The sequence below is a fragment of the Acartia tonsa genome, chromosome 5 (genome assembly GCF_053477335.1).
Source record: "Acartia tonsa isolate MP-2025a chromosome 5, ASM5347733v1, whole genome shotgun sequence".
Classification (NCBI taxonomy): Eukaryota; Metazoa; Arthropoda; class Copepoda; order Calanoida; family Acartiidae; genus Acartia; species Acartia tonsa.
In genome coordinates this window covers 36,083,972-36,107,854 of record NC_137264.1, presented here as the reverse complement: position 1 = coordinate 36,107,854, position 23,883 = coordinate 36,083,972, and the positions used below count along the sequence as shown (strand labels likewise).

At 30.5% G+C, this 23,883-nt stretch overlaps 1 protein-coding gene across 1 annotated transcript in view; it reads left to right on the top strand.

The window, feature by feature from the left end:
* The first annotated feature begins 22,616 nt into the window (after positions 1–22,616).
* Positions 22,617–23,883, top strand: part of LOC145319389 (uncharacterized) — a 38,762-nt gene continuing 37,495 nt past the window's right edge. The window contains exon 1 of the mRNA XM_080161506.1: positions 22,617–22,669. Within this exon, the coding sequence (XP_080017632.1) occupies positions 22,620–22,669 (50 nt within the window). The 5' untranslated portion in view covers positions 22,617–22,619. The remainder of the gene's footprint in view (positions 22,670–23,883) is intronic.

Sequence of the window (23,883 nt, the reverse complement as noted above, 5' to 3'; positions counted from 1 at the left end):
TTTAGATCATAGCAACTCTATAATAATCTATCTGTATTCTCATTTCCAAACAATATAAATACTGCTGCTGCTCTACTTTTATTTGTTAACTTTTATTTTAGAGCGTAGCAACACTGTAATAATCTATCTGTATTCTCATTTCCAAACAATATAAATACTGCTGCAGCTCTACTTTTATTTGTCAACTTTTATTTTAGAGCCTAGCAACTCTATAATAATATGTCTGTATTCTCATTTACAAACAATATAATTACTACTGCTGCAGCTCTACTTTTATTTGTCAACTTTTATTTTAGACAACACAGTAATAGTGTCTGACTGATTATGAAGTAACAAAAAAAAATCAGCCAATGAGAGGCCGTTATTGACCAATGGTAAAATTTATAGTGGCCTCTCATTGGCTATTTTTTTGTTACATCATAATCAGTCAGACACTATTACTGTGTTCATTTTAGAGCATGACAACTCTATAATAATCTATCTGTATTCTCATTTCCAAACAATATAAATACTGCTGCTGTCCTACTTTTATTTGTCAACTTTTATTTTAGAGCATAGCAACTCTATAATAATCTGTCTGTATTCTCATTTCCAAACAATATAAATACTGCTGCTGCTCTACTTTTATTTGTCAACTTTTATTTTAGAGCTTAGCAACTATATGATAATCTATCTGTATTCTCATTTCCAAACAATATAAATACTGCTGCTGCTCTACTTTTATTTGTCAACTATTATTTTAGAACGTAGCAACTATATGATAATCTATCTGTATTCTCATTTCCAAACAATATAAATACTGCTGCTGCTCTACTTTTATTTGTCAACTATTATTTTAGATCATAGCAACTCTATAATAATCTATCTGTATTCTCATTTCCAAACAATATAAATACTGCTGCAGCTCTACTTTTATTTGTCAACTATTATTTTAGATCATAGCAACTCTATAATAATCTATCTGTATTCTCATTTCCAAACAATATAAATACTGCTGCTGTCCTACTTTTATTTGTCAACTTTTATTTTAGAGCATAGCAACTCTATAATAATCTGTCTGTATTCTCATTTCCAAACAATATAAATACTGCTGCTGCTCTACTTTTATTTGTCAACTTTTATTTTAGAGCTTAGCAACTATATGATAATCTATCTGTATTCTCATTTCCAAACAATATAAATACTGCTGCTGCTCTACTTTTATTTGTCAACTATTATTTTAGAACGTAGCAACTATATGATAATCTATCTGTATTCTCATTTCCAAACAATATAAATACTGCTGCTGCTCTACTTTTATTTGTCAACTATTATTTTAGATCATAGCAACTCTATAATAATCTATCTGTATTCTCATTTCCAAACAATATAAATACTGCTGCAGCTCTACTTTTATTTGTCAACTATTATTTTAGATCATAGCAACTCTATAATAATCTATCTGTATTCTCATTTCCAAACAATATAAATACTGCTGCTGCCCTACTTTTATTTGTCAATTTTTATTTTAGAGCGTAGCAACTCTATAATAATCTGTCTGTATTCTCAATTACAACCAATATAAATTCTGCTGCTGCTCTACTTTTGTTTGTCAACTTTTATTTTAGAACGTAGCAACTCTATAGTCTATAATAAAATGTCTGTATATTCTCATTTAAAAATAATATAAATATTGCTGCTGCCCTACTTTTATTTGTCAACTATTATTTTTCAGCCCCCTAGAGGCTTCAGGAAACGCTACTTGTGCATTTTATCTATTTTCCATAAATAACCAAAAGGGTCAATTTTATATAGAATTTCAAAATCAAATTAGGGCTGTTGCGAATCAATTTAGTGCGAATATCCTTTACACTGACTTAACACAAATTAGTATGCTGTGTTATTCGCATATCATCACATTCTCGTCGTTTTTATAATCGCTAAATTACTAAGAATAATATAAGCTTCTAAATAGAGTAAACTAGAAGGGAAAAGTCAGTTTGTATTTAGATATGTAGTAATGGATATATTATTACTGGTTTCTTTCATGTGAACCTAGTAATAGTGTCTAACTTTTTATCTTTGTGACAAAAATCCATCTCTTCTTAAGGGGTTTCCTTTCCCATCTCCCCTCCCATCCTTCGATTTTTGTTACGTCACAAAGATAAAAAGTTAGACACTATTACTAGGTTCCTTTCATGTTCTCTAATAAAGTGAAACTTGCAACGAGCTACTATAACGATATCTCCATTTCACCCCACCCCATCCCCTCCTGAAAGAACTGACGAGTTCCATGTTATCAAGCTAAATTGACAACTATTTTTTTCTTGTCATAATATCTACGTGTATTCTATATTCATTTATTTTCTTCTGAGGATTTACTAGTGCGGAAATGAGTGCACTCCTCGCCATGACAATAAAAAGTCGTAGAGTAACTTTGGTTGTCTATTCACTAAGAAATTTTAATAGAGTTTGAACTCAAAATAAAAAAATATTTTCTTCACAATTATAAATTTTAATAATTTTAAAAGTAATAACCATGTAAAATTTATAGATATTAACTGAATGAATTGTTTGAAAAGTATTTTTATTAATCTAAATAAAAGTTTAGTCGTCAATACCATAAAATGTCTTTTTCTTTCCCATAGTGCGTGGTAAGGTGAAAATACAGAAAGTAAAACCACTTTCAGTTTTGTTCACACTATGTCAAACAAGGAGCTCTTTAGCTGCGCAGCCTCGCTATAGCAAGACGATGTCTGTCCGTCAGTCTGTCACTAGCTACATGTCTTGCTATCTCTTGTCTTGTATAAAAGTTAAAATTCATATTTAGTGATTTATTGACACTTCCTGCAAAAAAAATAGATTAATCATCTGATCGTTATTGCTTTTTTTATTTCATAAATAACGTTGTTTTTCCTTACCAATGCTGGGCTACCTTTGACTAGACTTTTCCTTGTTTTGCTCACACATTTTCACGCTCATGACAAAATACTCGTTTTCTCTCTTTCTATCTATCCACTCTATAATTTGCTATCTACTTAATCTTAATTCTTCTTGTAAAACGTGTATATAACCAAAACAAAGCTTCACTAAATAGCAGAAAATGGATCCTTTTTTATCCACCTCTATCTATGACTGCATATATAGTGTTATCTCTCTCTCTCTCTCTCTCTCTCTCTCTCTCCTTCTACCTCCCTCTCTTTCCCTATCTCTCCCTTTCTCTCTCTATCTCTCTCTATCTAACTTTCACTCACTTTCTCTCTCTCTCTTTCTCTCTCTCTCTCTCTCTCTTTCTCTCTCTCTCTCTCTCTCTTTCTCTCTCTCTCTCTCTCTCTCTCTCTCTCTCACTCTCTCTCTCTCTTTCTCTTTCTCTCTCTCTTATTCTATATATAATTTTTTTATCTCTTTTATCTCTTTTTAACACCTTTTAATACTCACTAAGATTTTACTCAATAAATGTTTTAGGAAATCAATTGCTTTCCTGTAAACACACTTTCTTGCTTTTCCCTACATTTAATAGGGAGGATAAGACATCGAAATACAAACTTTAGTCTTAAATACGATTACATGGGTATAATGAAATCTTTACAGTTTATTCCTGTAATAAAAAAAAAATAATTTACAGTTTAATGTCCCCTCCCTCCCTGCTTAGAACCAACTATCATTAAGCTTTTTATATGCAGATATTATCCCTCCGATATTTAGTGAACCAAGCCATACCCCGTCTCAATTTTACGTTTCAAAGAAAAGATAGAAGAGGAAAGTGGATGGAATGGGCAGGACCAGGGCAAGGTGTTCGTTTTCAGCCCAGCTAAATTCTCAACAAAATCTCGTAAAATCTCAAAAAACATTAAGGGAAAGAAAATGTGTAAGATACCCATTCTGTCTTCTGTCAATAATACAACTTGGTGGGTTATCTTTTATTCAACTTAACCTAACCTAAAACCTAGAACACTAAAACAAAAAAGCAAAATAATATAAATATATTTACATGCAATGGCGTCCAGAGGGTTTTTTTCAAGACAATTTTCTCTTCCGAAAAATTTGACACAAAAATTTGTAGAGGTTGAACACCAAGAGTAGTGAAATCCATCCCCCTTAATTTTGCTTAATTTTGACAGAGGTTGAATAAACCCCCCAGCTGTAATACATGTTCTATAGAAACGAAGTCGGCGGTCGGGCTAAATGGTCCAATGAATGGAAGTGGAAATTGCGAATAAGCCTTTAAAGTATTTTATTACAGCCGCTTTTGGTTACTACTAAAGAAATCTTACGTGTGTGTATTTACAAGCCGTTAGTTTTACAGCATTGCATGTTTTGGTCAATTTTACTTTTTAGTTTTTAAAAGCGAAGCTGTTCTATAAATAGGGTAGTTTCGTCCGTCCGTAACGTGTATTCGTTAGTTTTAGCTTGTTAGGTTCAACTTTATAATCATTACCAGAAAGGCCTTTCGTACATTTGAAATATGTTGATTATTAATGATATAATTAATTATCTTAATCATCTAATTTTTGGAATATTGATGATTCCTAGGACAACAAAATAAATAATAATATTATAAGAGAAGATTCTCTATAATAAAGTCCTAAAAATGTAAGAAGAACAGTTACTAATTAATTGGAGCCTAGCTGTAAGTACTTATTTTCGACATTGTTTCTATATGTCATTGTCCAGTTCATATCTCTTCTTACCCCCACTCACACACATACAAATGAAAACACGCTTGCAGCAGTGACAACTGTAAAAAGATATTAATCGCACCGTATTATAGATTAGTTTCCGCAGATGTTAAAATGAAAAGTTTTAAGATGAAGAACTATTTTGTTACCCCGAGTGCCCGGGCTAATAAAAACTGGTTTGACACTCCAGTATAACATTTTATAACATTAATTTTAATATTTGTGGAATATTTTTAAAGCATTACATTTACTGCATAAAAATATAATAAGACAGCTATGTGTTTTCTGTACCTAAATTATGCAATCAATGATATTTTGATTTTAAAGAAATCTTTTTGTAACTAAATGTATTTTTTTCTGGAAAATTTTTTATTTATCTGGTTCAGGTTCATTTGATTGCTCACAAAACCATGAACTCATGAAAAAGGATTAAAAGACAGAGTAAAACTTAGAAACAAAACATTAAAAGATTAGTCTTTATGTTTAATTTTTTAGTGGCACTATAATAAAAGATTAGAATCATATATAACAGAATGACTGTTTGTCTGTTCTTAAGTCAGCTAATATCTAGTATACGGCTTAGCCACAAATTTACAAGGAAGGTTTAAGGCTATTTGAAGGGAAAGGGGGGGGGGGGGCGGTACGACAAAGATTCGAATCATTAAAGTCAATGTTTTAAATATTGTTTTTAAAAATTTCCTTTGGGATTTGGGTTATAATAAAATCTATAATAAAGGACCATAAAAGAAAAAAATGAAAAATAGAAGAGAAGGGGAAAAAAGAGAAGGGTAAAATTCGACGAACCAAAATTTCTTAACCCCCCACTCCCCCTCTCCCCTCACCATACTACTCTTTTTTTCTTCCGTTCGCAATTTTATCGCTAAGGGCTGCGTAGGATACGGTATACTAATAAAACAGAAAAAAATATTAAAAGAATAGCAAATGTGCAAATAACAAGACGAAAAAAATATCATGTTTCAGACGTTTACTATATTTTGTTTTCTAATATTTTATCTTATTTTCTTTTATAATTTAAAACACAGAAAAAAAGATTATCCAAAAAATATCCAAGTTTTATTCCACTATATAAAGTAGCAAGGTTTTTTTCCGAAGCTTTAGGGTTTAATAAAAACGGAACGGATATGAGCTTTTTGGTCCTTGAATGATTTTTGGCTATTTCAGTTTCAAATTGAAGCCTTGAAGTGGTTTTAGGCTATTTATCTACACATTCCTTATTTCTTAGATTACTAAAATATTAGCCGCGCCCCTATATGCTAGGGAAGGACAACTAAATTCATAAAAAGTAACAAATTACTTTTTTTACATCGAAAATAATTTACAGTTTTATTTGCGCTTCTTTGCGCGAAGGCGAGCGTAAATGAAGAAAACTCACCCTTATACTCCTTCTCTTATATGCCGCGCTTTTTCATCATCTCTCTCTCTCTCTCTCTCTCGCTGTCTCTCTCTTTGTATATGTCCTATATCTCTCCTTTACTCTCTATTTATGATATTGCTCAGTACTAAACTGTACTTGACATGGTAAAAACTCTAAAGTGCCGCTAGGGAAGAAATCCATATAGCTGTTTTTTTTCTTTCTCTCGGTGTTTGTGTGTGTTTTTGATTTCTCTAAAATGCATTAAATAGTTTAAAGGAACTTGGAAGGAAAATTAATTTCTAGTTATATTATTTATTTATATGTAATTCTAAGTGAGACTGTTCTATGCTATCTATAAGATGTGATTGTCCAAGGCTTTTTATTATTTTATCAAGAGTCTGCGCCACTAATATCTAGAGGCTTTTTATTCTAGACAAATAGACTAAGTCCATCACAAAACAACTTAGGGTAATGAAATGGCTTAATGCCATTTTGTAGCCCATGTCAAGCTTTCTCTAAAGAGTGAACCTTAATAGTTATGAAACTTTATATCCTTGTTTTATGTTCTTCTCAGTAACAAGGTGAATGAAGGGGTTTATGTTTTTAAATATTAAAAAAATTACTATTTGATTATATAAACAATACTGTTTTTAGATATAAAATGCTGTTCAATGTATTTTCTGTTGTTTGTTGTGTTTTTGTCAGTTGAATTTGAAGTGACCACTGCCAAAAGTGAAACTTTCAGCGAAGACATTCTATTCAGGTAGTCAAACTAGAATCTTTACGTTCGTATATACTATTTTTAACAATTTTCTAAAGTAGCAAAACTTCTTTATAACTATTATTGTCTGTATATCGTTTGTCCTTTACCCTGTATGTCCCTAATGCTCTAGTTAGAATATGATTTATTAAGCTGCTGTTTAAGATACGACACTTAATTTTTTTGAAGTTTCCACTGATCAATGCGCATATATGTCGATTAGTGTATCAATTGCGCTAGAGTGATAATAGAATAGGTAATGTATGTAGAACTAGCTGCTTTTAAGACAGATTTTTTTGTTAAAAATGCCTTACAGGAGAATATTCACATGACATTCTAAAACATTAATACTTCTGACTCTAAATTGACAAAAATGGCATAATGCTCTTTAAATTGTGGATTTATGACTGAAATAAAAATCTTAGAAACAGACAATTATACTCTATAAGTGTTATTTCTTTAGACAAAAGCTTGAACACGCACTAAACAGTTACCTTCCAAAACAAATAATCCAGGTAATTTTTTTTTCAAATCGTATTAGTAGCGAAGCTATTCTATAATTTGAAATTCCCGTATTATGTCCGTCCATTGGTGTTTTGTGAATATAAATTGATATAAAAGAAAAAATAAATAATTTTTTTTCATTTCTCTAAATTTTGAGGGAAGAAGCTCATTTTGGAAGACAGGCTTTGAATATTTTAATAACTTGTGACTTTTTCCATAGCCTTAAGGGCTTCAATAACAGAGGAAAGATTGTGTGATTGTATTTTCCCGCCCGGGCTATATGTTAACATGGGGGTTTGATCAATCCTCACTCTTTTAAAATAGATAACCTAAAATCTTATTACGACCAATATTAAGATTTCCTAAAAACGTATCAAAAAATTTTATGACAAAGTTGAATTTATAAAGAGATATTAAAATTTCCTATTGTCCATTCATTGAATTCCTGCATATAACAGCAGACCATCTTCTGTAATTATTTTCTCATTTGCCTTCAATGTCAAATATAAAATCACTGAGAGCAAAACGTTTACAAAGTCAGTGCCTGTACTTCTTACCGGTATGTTTAGAAAAATCTTATTTTGATTAAGTATCTTTTTTTACTTTGGAAGTCTGGCTGTAATTTCTTATGATTCAAACAATTTAAATTGATTAAATGGATTAATTTATGCTACCTATCATAGTACTAAAATCTAATTGCTGTCTTACAATTGCACATGAGTAGTCTAGTCTATTCTAGATCTTTTTTTCTAGTAAGTCTTATATATGAAATCTTTGTATAAATATTGCAAGAATATATATGGGACGTTAAGCCTTGCGTAATAAGGGTGTTGTCATCCTTGTTTTCCTAAGATTTCTCCCATGTGAATCTAATGATACAAGAAACTCCCCTTGATTAGATATTCAAGGATAAAATAAAACAGAGTATTTTAAAAGCGAAGCTTTTCTACAATGAGAGTCGGACAGATTGTCCGGAACTGATAGCTTTTTTCGTTAATTTTTATCTTTGCATAGGGATTTTCCTGTGGTAGTTAGGTAAGATTTTAAAAAGCATATCAACTTTATAACTGTTACCAGAATGTCCTTACGTCCATTTTTAGCTTTTTTTACCAACATTTTTTTGTGATATGATAATCCGATTAATCAGATTTTTGGAATACTGATTACTGGGACAACAAATTACAATATTATAAACGAGGTATCTCTATAATCAAGTCCTAAAAATGTAAGTATGACCTTAAACATAATCCTGTATTCAACAAATCTACTTACAATTTTGTTTCCACTTTTACACATTTATATTTTAATCATTCAGTTCTGACACTCTATAATTGTTAATGTTTGTTTATCCTACCGTTTCAAAGCTTCAATTTTATGGTCATCCTTGTTCATTAACTTTTTCGCATGTATATCAGAATGTAGTTGGTTCGATTCCCTATTTTGAAATCTATAATATCTATATTTATTCAGAAAGGCAATTATTAGAAGAAAATTTAACATATTTTTAAAGATTGGGGTTACTCTAACAAAATCTACAAATAGCCTAAAGCCTGTCCTCCATGAATTTTAAAATAACTTACTGAAAAATCTGAAAATTACTAAAAAATTGAAATTATACAAGAAATTCCTACTACTTAAATATAAACACATCACTATATAGTCATTCTAAAATTGAAAGGCATTTATTTCCAATTTGTTTTTGTCATTCAAAAAGTAAAGAAAATATAATTAAAAAGAAAGTCTTTACAATTTTCTTTTTATATTATAGACAGAACTACAACTATTTGATGGTATGATTTTTAATAGATTTTTAAAAAGAGAAAATAAATTATGGCTTTTATTTATTTTGATTTTCTTTAAATTTGCAATGTTCAAATTTCTAATGTAAGCACATATAAAATATATTTGCTTATGTGTGTGTGTGTATATATGTATCGGTGTGGGGTGTTTGTAACTCCAAAGCTATTATAGGTGTTTTACTTTTTAAACTCAGATTTCAATATCTAACAAATCATTGCAATCAAATCATTTTTACTTAGTATTAAAACTAGAATAATTATATTCTTAAGGAGTGCAGGAATATATCAATATTTTAATGAAGAATAACTTTAAACTGTAATCAGTTAAGTTTAAAACAAAAATAGTCTTATTATGATAATGAGCGAACATACACTATTTTTTCCTAGCTACTATACTGAACTCATTTATTTGCGGCAATGATGGGACACAGCTATTATTTTGTACCAACCAATATTAGGATGAAACTTTGACCTATGCAATAGACATAGGAGTTATAGAGTAACAAAGACAATCATGTCCATAGGTAGCACAACAAACATTATGTATGAAAATAGAATTAAAATTCTTTTATGAGTCTGTATGGATAAATATTGAAATGATTATAAGAGAGAGTTGTACTTTGTAAACCAAGTAATTTTACTTGTACAAATACAGTAGATACTGACTAATTATGTAAAACAACGAGGGAAGGGGACCAAGGGCTGTCTATTGTATAGTTGCCCAAAGTTTTCTAATAATATTTTCTTATTCGATGGCGTAACAATTTTAGGGACTTCATTTTTGATTGGTTCCGAACGTTCTAACCACTAATTACAATCTACAGAGGGGTAATTTTGTGTATCATCATTGGGGATGTACATCAATTTATCGGCAATTGTATTATCCCTTTATATCCGTGTATATAAACGGAATCATAGACTGTGACTATATTGTAGTTGCACCACTAATAACTAAATAGATATAGTTAGAGACGACATAAAATATAAATAGGCAATCTCTATTACACATAAGTCTATTGTAAGTGAATTATTATAATAACCGCAGCACGAATTTCCTTTGCCCTGCATTCTTCTCTTTCTGCGCTATTTATTATACCCAGGGAAAAGGTATAATTTCCTTTGCCCTGCATTCCTTTATTTCTGCCTAGGCAGGCAAGGAACCTAGCGCTGCGGCTAGGAAGGCAAGGGGGCCGAGCGCTGCGGCAAGGCAGGCAAGGGTGCCGAGCGCCGCGGCCAGAGTTCATAGTTCTGTCGTGCCCTGCATTATTCTATTTCTGTGCTATTTATTAATACTTTTAACCAATTCTAAAAGTAGAACTTTTCTATGATTAGGGTCGTTCATCTTTAACAGATAGCTTTGTTAATTCAAACTTGTGAGAATTGCCTTATCAATTCAATCCAGGCAACTTAACTTATTCTTTACCTAGTATATATGGATGGTCCAATGAAATGCTGAATATCAATCCATTTCTATCCTTGTATTGATATATATAATCGTTTAAATCTTGGTGTATCAATTCTTCTTCAAATACATTATCTCTTATCCCTGATTATAGCTTTTTTTCAACCAATATTATCATTAATTGGGAAGGATACAGCTGAGGTTTTAATAGAGAAACTTTTTTACATGTAGGATGTTTCTGTAAGTTTTGTAATCTTGCCAAATAAATTTTGTAATTATATTTTTCAGACGGACTTTAAAACAAAAATTTAAGAAATTTATTAATTTCTTTGGTGAATTATGATTGACAAATCATTTGCTGAATATGGTTCATTTCTATAGAGTTTGATTATATCTAGATTCCCACCCTCCCCTTTCCCCCTTTCTGGAAGTCCTGAAAAGCCAATTTAGAACAAAGAAGAAATTGAGGATGGATTAATAGGGCACTTCCCATAAATATCTAAGAATTTTTTTTTTAGATATTTTGCTTCAACGGACGAATAGATACGAAACTAATTTGTATTATTTTTTACTTTTTTTTCCATTCTAAAAATGAATGGGTTGTAATTATATATGAAATTAGTGCTCAGAGGTTAGATTCAGGAATATAGGAATGGGACAAAGTAAGATTCATTACAGTATAATTTAATAATTCTTATCCTCCTTCCTACCAAGTGATAGGACATTGGACAATAAGTTTTATAACCAAATATTCTTATTCATTGGCTAAAAAACTTAAAGTTTTTGTTCCATTCTAGAAGTGTCCAAACTTGTAATCTACTGTTAAGAAGTAAATTTGTTTTTCATAATTTGGTATGAGTGAGATTATTTGTGTTATTTATGTGTTATTTATCCTCCATTGTCTTATTCCTTAAGATCCCTGGCTTGATGAGACCTAATTTGTTTTAATATTTCATATAGTGAACTTGATAACCTTATTTTCTGCACGACGCATATGTATAGTAGCGCAGCTACATCATATCTAGGGTATGTCCGTATGTCCGACGGACATTAAATCTTGAAGCTGCAAGTTGGCCGCACAGCGGCCGATTTCAATAGGATGATCAAACGATAGTCATTTAGGGAACAGGTTAAGACATCCAAAAAAAGATACTATTTAATTCATCATCTATGATGTGAAACAATAACAATAGCAATGCATAATATTTAACTGTTTTATTATTACATATCAGACATTATAAAAAATCTGAATTTCTCAACCATATGGTGAAAAAAATACATCGCAGTGTCATGTCAGTCATTGCAGGCACAAAAATTAAGGTAAATAAACAAAATAAATTCTAGAATGAAAATCTTATGTGCACATTACATGGGACTGTTAGTTGCACAATAAACTAGTACCCAAAACAGGCTCTCTAATTCGTTGGCTTAAAAAAGGATACTTTATAATAAATAAGGGATAATTTTATATTATCATTGGGTTTTTACTTTTACATAAATTTATCGTCCAATGTCTTATCCCTTGAGATCCACGAAAAGACACAACATATTGAAATTTATTTGAAATTTATTTTGTTAATAAGTTGTTATTAAATGTGGACATCATTTTCCTTGATAAACCGTCTAGTGTAGAATTTTTTCTTTCAAAACCTCTTTTAAATTTACGTATCAATTTCAATAATTTTAGCAAAGTACCCCCTAGATTATGCCTTAAAGGGACTGTTCAAATTTTCAATAAAGCAAGTCAATGTTCTAACCCATCGTAAAGTTTTTTTTAAAAATTATCCCCAGCCTCTTACTTTTCCCGTTATAGTTATTATTATTTTTTTTTTGTGAAAAAATATTTTATTTACTTTTCATGACTTTGTAATGCAGCGGTGAAATTTTACTTTGGCTTTTTTTTCTTTTGAATAGAAGCTACTTTATAAGTATTCGTAACTTTCTTTTTATATTGATAGAGTTGAGGGCGCAGCTATAATTTTAAGTTTAAAAGAATTAGTAAATAATTGCATAATAAAATTTAAGTTTAATTAAAACCAGTGGCGTGCACAGCAATTTGCCAGGGGAAAGGGGACCGCGAGTAAGTAAAAAGAGGAAGGTAATTTTTGCAATTTCTTATCTTATCCCCTTCCACAAACAAATGAATAAAACACCAGAAATTTAAAATTACTTTAAATGAACATTAAAATTAAAGAGCTGACTAAAATTTTGCTGACCGTCAGCAGACAGTTTGATCATCTGGAATGCGGAGATACCTAGTTTTAGAGTAGCTTACACAAATAAAGTCTATCAAGAGATAAATTGATGTACTTTCCCAGTGATGACAAACTGAATAACCCCTTTTGAATATTGAAATAATCAGCTGAAGAGTTTGGATGCAGCTAATTTAAAACAGAATAAATTACAGTCAATATCTCCTCTCTCCCTTTGTACTTCTGATATGTATTACAGGTTTTTAAATAGCAGGAAATTAAACATTACAAACAGATTAGGATTACATTCAGATTATGTATTGTCAAGTTTACTATTCAAAGGGATTAATTTAATTCAATTTCAATCGTGTATAATTTATTTTGGGATAAAGCTTCTTAACAAACCAAATTGTTAGTTTATCTTCAATATAATTAAAACAAAAAAAGCTTGTAATCATAATGGCTCGATAAAAGGAAAATACAGTCATAGTAAATTGAAGAAATAAAAACAAAATTTTATTTTATTCCAAAATGATTTTTGCATTAAAGTCATAAAAAAGCACTTAGAATTATCAATATAATGAATCTGTTTTAAAAGTCTTTCTAACCAATGAATGTAATCCTCCCCGAATAGAAGAATGTATTTTAAATCCCAATTTTGTACTTCCTTAAGATTTCTAATAGGATTTTTAAGTTTTAATCATATATTCGCTCCATACCTATATATGTAGCTTTTAATTAATGTAGTCTTGTTGTTTATGGACGTTATAAAGCTCTATTTAAAGTAGCTGTGCTTCTAAAAATATGACCAAGGGACGAATATTATAAATGATATACAAATGAAAGAAATTGGCTGAGTCATATTTAGTAATCAAAGTGGTATTCATACTTTATTGACCACATTTTTTTCATCAAGTAATTTGACATCTTGTAACATTTAAAAGTCCACATCATTTAGCAGTAAAAAATGATTCCACACTCTAAAAAATACAATAGTCTGCATTACGTTGGTTGAATGAAATTCAAATACTGTATTAACATCTATTCAGGGATAAGGGATAGGAAACGTAGGAAAATATTATTTCAGGCTTATTTCAAGCCTAGGCCTAAAAAACTAGTTTTGGGATGGCGCAGTAGTTCGTTATAAACAGTAATGAAATAGCTGTGTGTGTGTGTGTAGATAAAGTATAGAATAAAATTCAGGTAGCTAGTCTATATATTAATGGCTTTTGTTAAAATCACATAATGATATTTTTTTTTGTCTCTTGCATTTTTATTAAAGAGTAAAAATTTTATTTAAAAATATTATTTTATCATTTCTTATTAAGATTCGAAATAAATAAATAAATTTAGTACAATAAGTAAATAAGTACTTGGGTAACCTTCTATCAATAATCTTGTTCTATGTTAGTAGAATAATGTTTTTTTTGTACTTTTTAGCATTTAATAGTACATTAGTTGTTTCATTCAATTCCGTATACAGTTTTAAAATTTAAAATACAACATTTCATTTATAAACTACCAAATGAATAAATTCGTAGCTACCTACTTTCCAAAAATTATTACTCTATATTTGTTTTTTATATATGGTATTTTTTAATGTATTCTCTGGGCAGATTTGATATCTAAGTTGAAGTGATCGAACACCTTTTCTAATTAATTCCTATATTTATTTCTTAGCAGACAAGATAATTTTTTTTATTGCCGCGTTTTATTATATTCTCATCCGCCAATTGGTGATTGGTTGATACAAAACAGGCCGATTCTTATTGGTTTAGAGCAATAGCTACTTGGGAGCGTCCGCCAGTTTGATAGGAATTTGTAAAAGTTGCAATATCCTTTTAGAATCTAGGCCGGGACCTAATTAATGGCCAGGTTTCCTATCCCTTATCCCTGCATCTATTAAACCAAAAGGCAAAAATATAGAATAACCATTTCCTCTATGACGGAATGAAGGCAGATGGACAAACAGACAGACAGACATGTAGAAGCATCGCCTTCTGATTATTATGCTTTATTTAATCATGTAATTGGCACAGTTACAATTAGAATTCAACTCCATTAGAATGCTAAGTTAAAATAAAAAGTTAAGATATCTCTTCCGCATTATCAACCGTTTTGCGATTGCCATAATTAAAATAGAAATGAATGAAGTTCTCGCTGAATTGTCAAAATAATGTAGTAGATGTTTACAATAATGGATCATATAACATAACTGTCTTTTGAAATTAAAAAAATGCATGTTTGATCCATTACCATTTTTAACAATTGACTGCAAGAATAAGTTGGTTTAAAATACACTGTACAATGATCATTTGCTATTCTAATTTTGTTAGATTTACGCAGAATTGTGGCACACCATAGGACAATCATGTGCAAATTTCTGGAATTAGGGATCAGTAAAATAAACTAAACTAAAATATGTCCTAAATTATTAATTACTAGTTGCTTCCATCTAGCCTCAAAGGGAGGATAGGAGAGGTCAAGAAAACAGCATAAAGGGGACAATTATGCTCATAGTAAGAAAAATAGCAACTTATTAACTATTTATTTGAACCATAGATTACAAAGTAATTGTTTGAAAAGATTTTTAAACATGCAGTTATAATGAGTAAATTTTCAAAAACCTTTTGGTTGTTCCTTTCCCCTAATTTTGTATACATATTCTATTACCCAATTAAGTAGATCAAAGCCTAGTTACTTGCTGGGTGTCAAAGTTCTTCTGTCATGGAACAAAACATCAAATTTTGTGGCTGTGGCTTATATTTTAGTGTAAATTCACGATATTATTTAATTATAAAACCCGCCAATTAACTGCAGTGTTCTGAATTGTACTCGAACAATAATATTTGTACTAATTACCAGCTTATTGACCTAGTGCTTCTTTTAAACAATAAATATGTCCTTTTTATACTTTACTAGTTGATGTGCTCCTAGCATCTAGGGGCTCTTTATTCCAAGGGTTAAAAAGGTAGCAAAAAAGTAGACTAAACAATACTAAGGCTTAAATCTAAAAATAAAAGTTATCTAAAACCATCCCGTGACCTAAAAGGGAGAACTAATTAAGTTCAGTAGTTTTTGTAATCTCAAGATTCAGGCAAAAAAAAACTTACTAATATTTTTTTTCTTCTTCGTAGATCTATTGTTTTTCATATTTCCATTTCAATTCAACTAAAAGTCAGTTGGACATACCCTGAATAAATGGAAGTGGAGCTCCTAAAAATCGTGTCTTTTACAACCTTATAAAAAGCATTATAAACTATTTTCAATTTCAGGAGGCACATATCAAACAGCAGGAGGCGCCACTAGTTCCCCATAGCCAGAGTCGTCAACTTGTCCTACCAATTCGTCAGGGTCGTCAAATTCAGAGCAGTGATGGCGGTGCAACTATGTACCTTCCCCTCGGGGGTCAAGGACATGTGAGGTAACTACTTCATTTTACACAAAATTTGCATTTTTACACATTAAAACAAAATTTTACATCATTAAAGCATATAAGAAGGGAAGGGGGGGGGGGAAAGAATCTAGGCCCCAGGTCTAGGAAATAAGATACAAATTAAGATTTCAAGTCTGATAAATAGTCAAAACTATGCAATTATACAATATATTTATTAGTAAAGTTTTTTGTTATATAACAAAACACAAGATTAAAATAACAAACTGACGTTGTACACTAATTGTACATAAAAGCCACAATCAAACAATGTATGCAAAACTTAACTACTGCAAAAGGACACACCATACCACAACACACACACACACATTATCAAACGTCAGGGTTGAAAAATTGTTAACAACTAAGCATGTAATTTGTAATAATGGAAAGTATGCATATTAATAGAATTAATCTAAAGAGTAGCTGCTCTTCTAAAAGGGTCAAAAAGTGGTTAAAAAGGGGTTGTTATTGGGAATAGGAATAGTGGTGGTGGGGTAAATTTATATGTATTGATTTGAAATTGCTTGTTTAAAAACTTTACCATCGAGGTACAAAACTTGAGGCTTTTAAGATTTTTTAACGAATATTTTGTTGAAAAGTAAATTTTTGGGCACTACAGGCTGGTAGCTTTTAATAATAACTAATTAAAATATTAAAAGAGACTCTCAAACTAAATTTATAAAGAATTCACGGGGAAAAAAAGATGTTTCAATTCCGTTGTTTTTCCTTGAACCATGCTTGGCAGGGTGAAACACACAGAAATTTGCACACAACAAATCAACATTCACATTATCCTTTCACTAATTAGCTACATCCACACACACACACACACACTCATTGACACAAGATACATCAAATATGCATGAATTCAGGGAGAAAGGAGGTGTAGCCTTGGAGTTTATTGGAACGTCATACCTAAAATCGAAGCAAATTTGTTTTATGAATTTTTTTTTGGATTTTATAAAGGAGTGGGGACAAAATACCTTGTTTAAAAATAGCTTTAAAAGTTTTAAAATAGCTGATATTAAAAACATCTACTATAAAAATACCTAGTTTAAAAAAACCTAATTTAAAAACACTTAGGTAATTAAAAATGTCTAACTAAAAATACCTAATTTTAAATTAGGTGTTTTGACATATTAGGCATTTTTAAAATTAGATATTTTTAAATTAGGTATTCATAAATTAGATATTTTGTCACATTAGACATTTTTAAAATTTGGCATTTTTAAATTAGGTATTTTTAAATTAGGTGTTTTGTCCCCACTCCTTTATAAATGCCATTATTACTGAGCAACGGTATTTATGTATGAAACAAGGCTGTAACTCCGTTCTCCTTGAGATGAATGCAAAGTTGTGTAAGCGGTTTAACCTTGTTTATCTATCTGCTCTGATCTGACTTTACAAGAGTTAATTGGTATCTCAAGGTTTTTTAGATGCAAAAGTTAATTAATCAATATTCATGTTAATTAAACTAATCTTTCAATCTTAAAGAAATTTTTTTCCTCTTTTGAATGACTGCTTTGGTAGTTTTTGAATTAGATAGAGTTATTTTATGTACTCGTTCATTCTTTACAGTTAAATTACTATATATAAAAAAAATATTATATCTATCATATAGTCTTTTTTAAGATGACAATTATATAATACTCCACTTGAAATATGTCAGATTTTATCCCCCGCCCTCTTTCTTGACAAATTTATTCCCCCAAGTTGGTATATCATAAATCCCTGAAAACTAAAAAAAAAATTTTCTTTGATAATATAATATTGGATATAGGATATACGTGGATAAATTAACAGGAAAAAAATTTGGCTGCACTCATTTATTGATCAGTACGCCCATCCAGTAGTAAGGGAGGGGATGGGGTAAAATGGTGGATGGGAGGTGTCGTTATTTTAGCCAGCTAGGGATATTTTTTTATCAGAGTACATGAAAATCTGGTATAAATCCAAGTAGTAATATATCGATATGTACAGTGCAGTGTGAGTATTTTTTTCTAACAATTTTTTTTGTTGCAGGTGCCCTACTGCTGCGGATGCTGCTGCTGTCAGGTAGAACAACTTTTTAGCTGCCGCAGCTGCTCTTTAGTCAGGGTATGTCTGTACGTCTGTCCCTCACTTCGGCTCAGTTTGCTTTAGGTTGCTGATTTACGATAAAATCATGACCATAATCAAACCCCCAAAAATAATATTTTAGAAAAAGTAAAATCGAACATATATCTAACTTACTTAAATTAGTTTAATATATAAGTAAAATGTTTTGATTCGAGGATATACAATGTTATTATACTAAAAGTCATCATATCTTATTTAGTAAATTATAGACGAAATTAGGGGCAGCGGTTGGAAGTGTTGACACCCCGCTGAAAAAAATATATTAAGACATATATGCTATGTGTTTACGATAATGTCGACGCAAAGAAAATGGTGTTAGGATTTAACACTTAAACCAATTATATCCGTATTCTCTTAGATCTTAAGCATCAGAAAAGAAACCTACAGGATATATGACATAAATTCTTTTATGTTATTTTACGATATAAATTCAAGTGGTGCTTTTTGTATTAAAAAACTTTTAAAATTATCTTGGCCCTAAATCAATTATGGATCAATTACACATTAATTTTGGTTTCAATTTGATTTAATCCCCCAACCCCCCCTATCCCCATCCGCCCAATTTTTCCTCTTTCTCACATTTCCTCTATTTTCTAGAATTAAGAAGAAGTAAAATAGTCATTTTCGTTTTAAGTAGAATTACGTTCAAGTTAAATATATCTTTGTACAATTTATGTATTCCTATTTTGAGATAGGTGTGTTTCCAGCATCATATAAGTATAAATATTTAGTTTGAATAACAAGATTTTTATTCAAAGCAATAATTAACCCCTTCTAATCAAATATTTTAATTTGCTTTTACTCCATATTTTACCAGAAAGGTGGGGACATTTGACTATAAAGAATTATGTTACCCAACATGTACACGTTCACTCACAAGGTTTCTCGAAATCTTTGGATACGTAGTCATTTTTTTACATTTTTTTGATAAACTTTAAATTTCTTTATCCTAGCAATAACAGAGCTCTAATTTCCAAGAAATTGAATCCAATCTTTCTAAATACATGTCTTCGTGTTACCACTAAGTCATGACTTTCAGTGGCCAATGAAAATATCTTTTATCATAAAAACTTAAATGACTATTTTATAAATAGCACAACAAAAACAAAGTAATACTATTATTTGTGAATGTTTTCAAAAATTGTGAATAAATTTCAAATCCTTATTCGATTTTTATCAATTATTCAGATTTTCAAAATTTATAAATAAAAATGGAGTGGTAATACTTAAAAAATTTGTATGTAACTAGTGACTTGCGGGCATGTTTTATTTATAGCGCTACTTATAACTCCTCTATCAAGTTGCTAAATTGTAAAGACTCTTTCTCTGGGTAAAATGAAAGTGAGATATCACCAAAGAATAAAAATAGATGAAACAGACGTGTCAAGAAAGTTTGGCATACCACCCGAAACAAATTGACCTCCACTAACGTAACTGGACTCAAGTGTTCTAGGACAAACGCAGGAGTCCCAAACGTCGGAGTGGACAAACGCAGGAGTGTTAAAATATTAATTTAAGTTAGTATTTCTATATAGGTTAGGTTAGGTTAAGATATGAACATACAAATAAGCCCCCCGCATGGGTTAGGCATTTAAAAACCTAAAATATGGTTTAGAATAGGTTAGGTTAGGTTAGTTTGTCCACTCTGACGTTTGTGACTCCTGTGTTTGTCATAGGACCGACTCAAGGACGTCAAGAGGGGTGGAATGGCCGGGGCAAAGTTATTTAGATTATTCCCCCTTCCTCCCAAACTTAAAAAACCGTCATTTTCACACCCCTCCGAAAAAATAGACATCCTTGATTATCCTTTTTTTATATTTCATCTCAACTACCCCTCAACCCCTCAAAAAAAAACCTGATTATTAATGTATATATTAACTTATAGACATAGTCTTATATACCTAACTTCTTTTCTATTTGAAATTATTCCCTGTTATCAGAAGCCAAGAGACACAAAACCAATTTGCAGAGATTTAAAAAGAATTTCTCTTCGCTTTTTTTTCACTTTTGGGGGTTCTGTGAATAGAAAGGATGTTAGCTTTAATGTGTCAATACATGAATAGAGAGAAAATAGAATTTGGGCGTCCGAGCTTCTTTTCAAGTAAAATTGTATTCATGATTTCTTATAACTGCAAAAGGGGAGCGTGAATCCATGAGAAAAAAAGAAGGCAGTTCATCCTAATACATGTATTAAGGAGGTGTCAACTCCCCCTTACACCACCTTCAGTAAACCACGGGCTTAATTTATCCCTATGTTAACATAAAAAATACTAGCCCGTGCACAGGAATTTGTCAAAGGGGGAAAAAGGTGGAAGGATTCTTCTGATCAATGCCTTATCTATGAAGAGTGTTAACATCCCAACCACTAACACAAATAGATTATGAAATCCTTTTATACTTTTTGAATGGCTTTCAATGAGATCCGGACAGGGTTTAATCTATTTTTGGTATGGGTATATTATCTACTCCAAAAGAATTAACAATCAGGATAACATAATTTAAAAATAACTTTTTTATTCTATTTTTATTTCTTAACGTTTTAATACTTTTTAATTATGAAATTTAATTGATGAAATAAAACTCACAACCATGACTATCTTGAGTTTTAAGATTACGTAGATTATTAAAATATTAAACTTACTGAAAACCATCAAGGCATATAATATCATAAATCTTTTTAAAAGCAAAGTTAATCTATAATTCACTTTGTCTGTCAGACTGCAATGATATTGGTGAAAATTGATTTACTCGGCTGGTTTATAAGATCTTACATTGGTCTGTCAATCATGCTCTTAAAAACATTGAACTTCATATGTGGTTTACTTAAATAGTTGTTATCAGGGAATCAAAGCTGGCCATCAAATTTCGCATTGGAAATGTATATTTCTTGGCTGTTATTTAAGATTATTTTAATTTGATAATGTTGAATAAAATTACTTATTTTCTGTGTTATTTTAGATAACTTTTAATGTATGATCTGCTCTAGTTATTAATGCTTTCATACTTTTTCAAAAATTCTAAATAAAGTTTAAGTAAATCAAAACAAAGGGTTCAAACTCGATAATGCTAGGTATAATGAAAATTATATTAGTGTCCAATTAACTGTTTTTAAATTGTAAGATTCTTCATATTATGTACATAATTGTCTAATTGTAATTAAAACACTTGGAGGATTTATCTTAAGAATACCCGATACAGGCCATAACTGCACAAATGCCTGTTGTTTAAATCTATCAGAATAAAGTTTTAAATAACAAATAGCTAGTACGATTTTGTGGAATTTAAAAAGTTGAATTCAATTATAAAATCTAACAGAAATATATTTTATATTTCAGTATAGCTCAGATGACATTTCTGTCGACGACACTGAATATTCTGTCGATAGTTATCAACGTGAACAACAACATCAACAACAACAACAATAATAATAACAAGTTGAACATCAACGCTCAGAGTAATAACAACATTGTGACCAATACTAATGTCAACAATGGAAACCAAGTAAGGATTAAATAGGATGCTTTCCTTAAAAGTATAAAAAAGTAACAGGATCTGTGTCTGTGTGTACTAAAGGATCTCGCAAACCACTGGACCGATATTGTTCTCCTTTGCTTTTCATAGGTCCTGTGAGGGTTTTAACTTATTTTGGAAGATAAATCGCCCCAAAAAACAAAAAAAAATCCCTTCTCCATCAAGTACCCCTGACAGCATTATTGATCGTTCTAAATTATTAGAAAGATAATTTTTGGTCCAATGCATGTTTTAAGCTATTTTTTGATGGAATACATCAATTGTCCCCCTCCTCAAAAGAAACATTGCCAAAAGAACCCCCTCCAAAAAAGTTTTTTTAGGTACTTTTAAGATTCTGAAATACTCGTTAATCTATCATTGGACATCGAAATCCTTGTTGTTTTTTATAATAGGAAATGCCAATTGAATTTATCAAAGTATTTTTTTGCGATTTCCTTTTAATATATTTACAAATTACTCAACTGCAGAGTGATTCATTTTTTATTTGGTTTCATGGTTTGTTAATTTCATGTTAGAGCCTATCTTTTCTAAAGATTTCTTTTTTTTATATGAAATTATAACTACATACCGAATCATTGTTTGTAAGAAACTGTTCTATATATTTGGATACATAACTCAATTTGTCGTAGATTTATTTTGAAAAAAAGATTATGATTTTCAGGCGGACGGAAATAAATTTTTCTTATGGTCTAGAAGATCTTTGTTAACTCAATAAGTTCAATAGTTATTGATACCTTAAGCCCCGGACAAATAAAAACCTTACTAATTTATATAATAGGATTTTACTAATCATAATATGTTATTTTACCATTGAACCTAATTATTGTTGTTTATTTCTAGGTTAATGTTATGGTGCCTGTGCTTAATCCTTAATGGATACACTACATACGCAAGGTAAGTTGTAAACTTTTTTATCGATTTCTTTAGCGTTCATGGCATTTTCCCCCGTATTAGGCTAAGATAAACTGACATTTAAACCTTATATGACAATCCGTTCATTCGGTAAAAACCGTTGTCGAGCTGCCATTAGCATATAAATAAATCCTGTATGTCATTACTGGCAAAACTCGCTACATGTAACTTTTGTAACTATTAATAAATTGAAAATAGATCTCCTCTCAAAATTTTAAAGTATTGAAAAATTGAATTGGAAGTTGAATAATTTATCTACCATTGTCCATTCCCTGCCTGTATAAGACAGTTATTATTCTGTGAAGGTCAAGCATAATACAATATTATCATCTGAATTTTGCACCATATCAAAAATATATAAAAATCGCAATTCCCCTCAAATTAAATAGTGTAGCATCCCCCCCCCCCCCTGAAAAATAGAATATTTGTTAAGCTCAATATTATTGCTTAATTTGGGTTTACGGTAGACTCGCAGTGTTAAATCTCAATACAGTTATAGGGATATCCTCAGAGACTCTTAACTATGATAAACAAAATAACCACTTCTGTAGATTAAAACTATTGATGGAAAGGTTTGGACACTACTAGTTTAAAACTAAAGTAACCTCTAAATGGACATAAACCAGACCTTACCTCTAATTTTTATCATCCTCCATATTTTTCAAGCTATCTATTTTTATTTAAAATATAGCTCTGAGTTGGTTCGTGTGGTCCAGTATCGTTTTGAGGAAAAGTCCTTAAAATTGTTTCCCCTAAAATTGCAAATCCACTCGCAAACCGCCATGCACGGTGTTCACAAAACTAAGCAAATTTTTTTTTTGGTTTACTTATTTCCATGGATATTGATAAAATTTTAGGTGGAATGTTTTTTTTCAAAAATAAATTAGAACGACATAAAAGATTTAAAAGTGTTATCTTAAAATCATCTTTTCTTATCTAATAAATTTTCTTCAAATATTAAACTATGAAAAAAAAGAATAAATAAAGTATAAATTTTGCATTAATTTATTCTAACCGCCATGCACATTGCATTTTATATAAAAACTTTCACTTTCTAATACACATCCAAAACAGGGAAATTGCAGGGCTCGGCAGCCGTACTTTAATCACCTGTAAACCGAAAGAGAATCGACTTTTTATAACTTAAAAATCAGATTATATTATGGAAATCTTTGTGTCCATTACAAAGCCCTCAA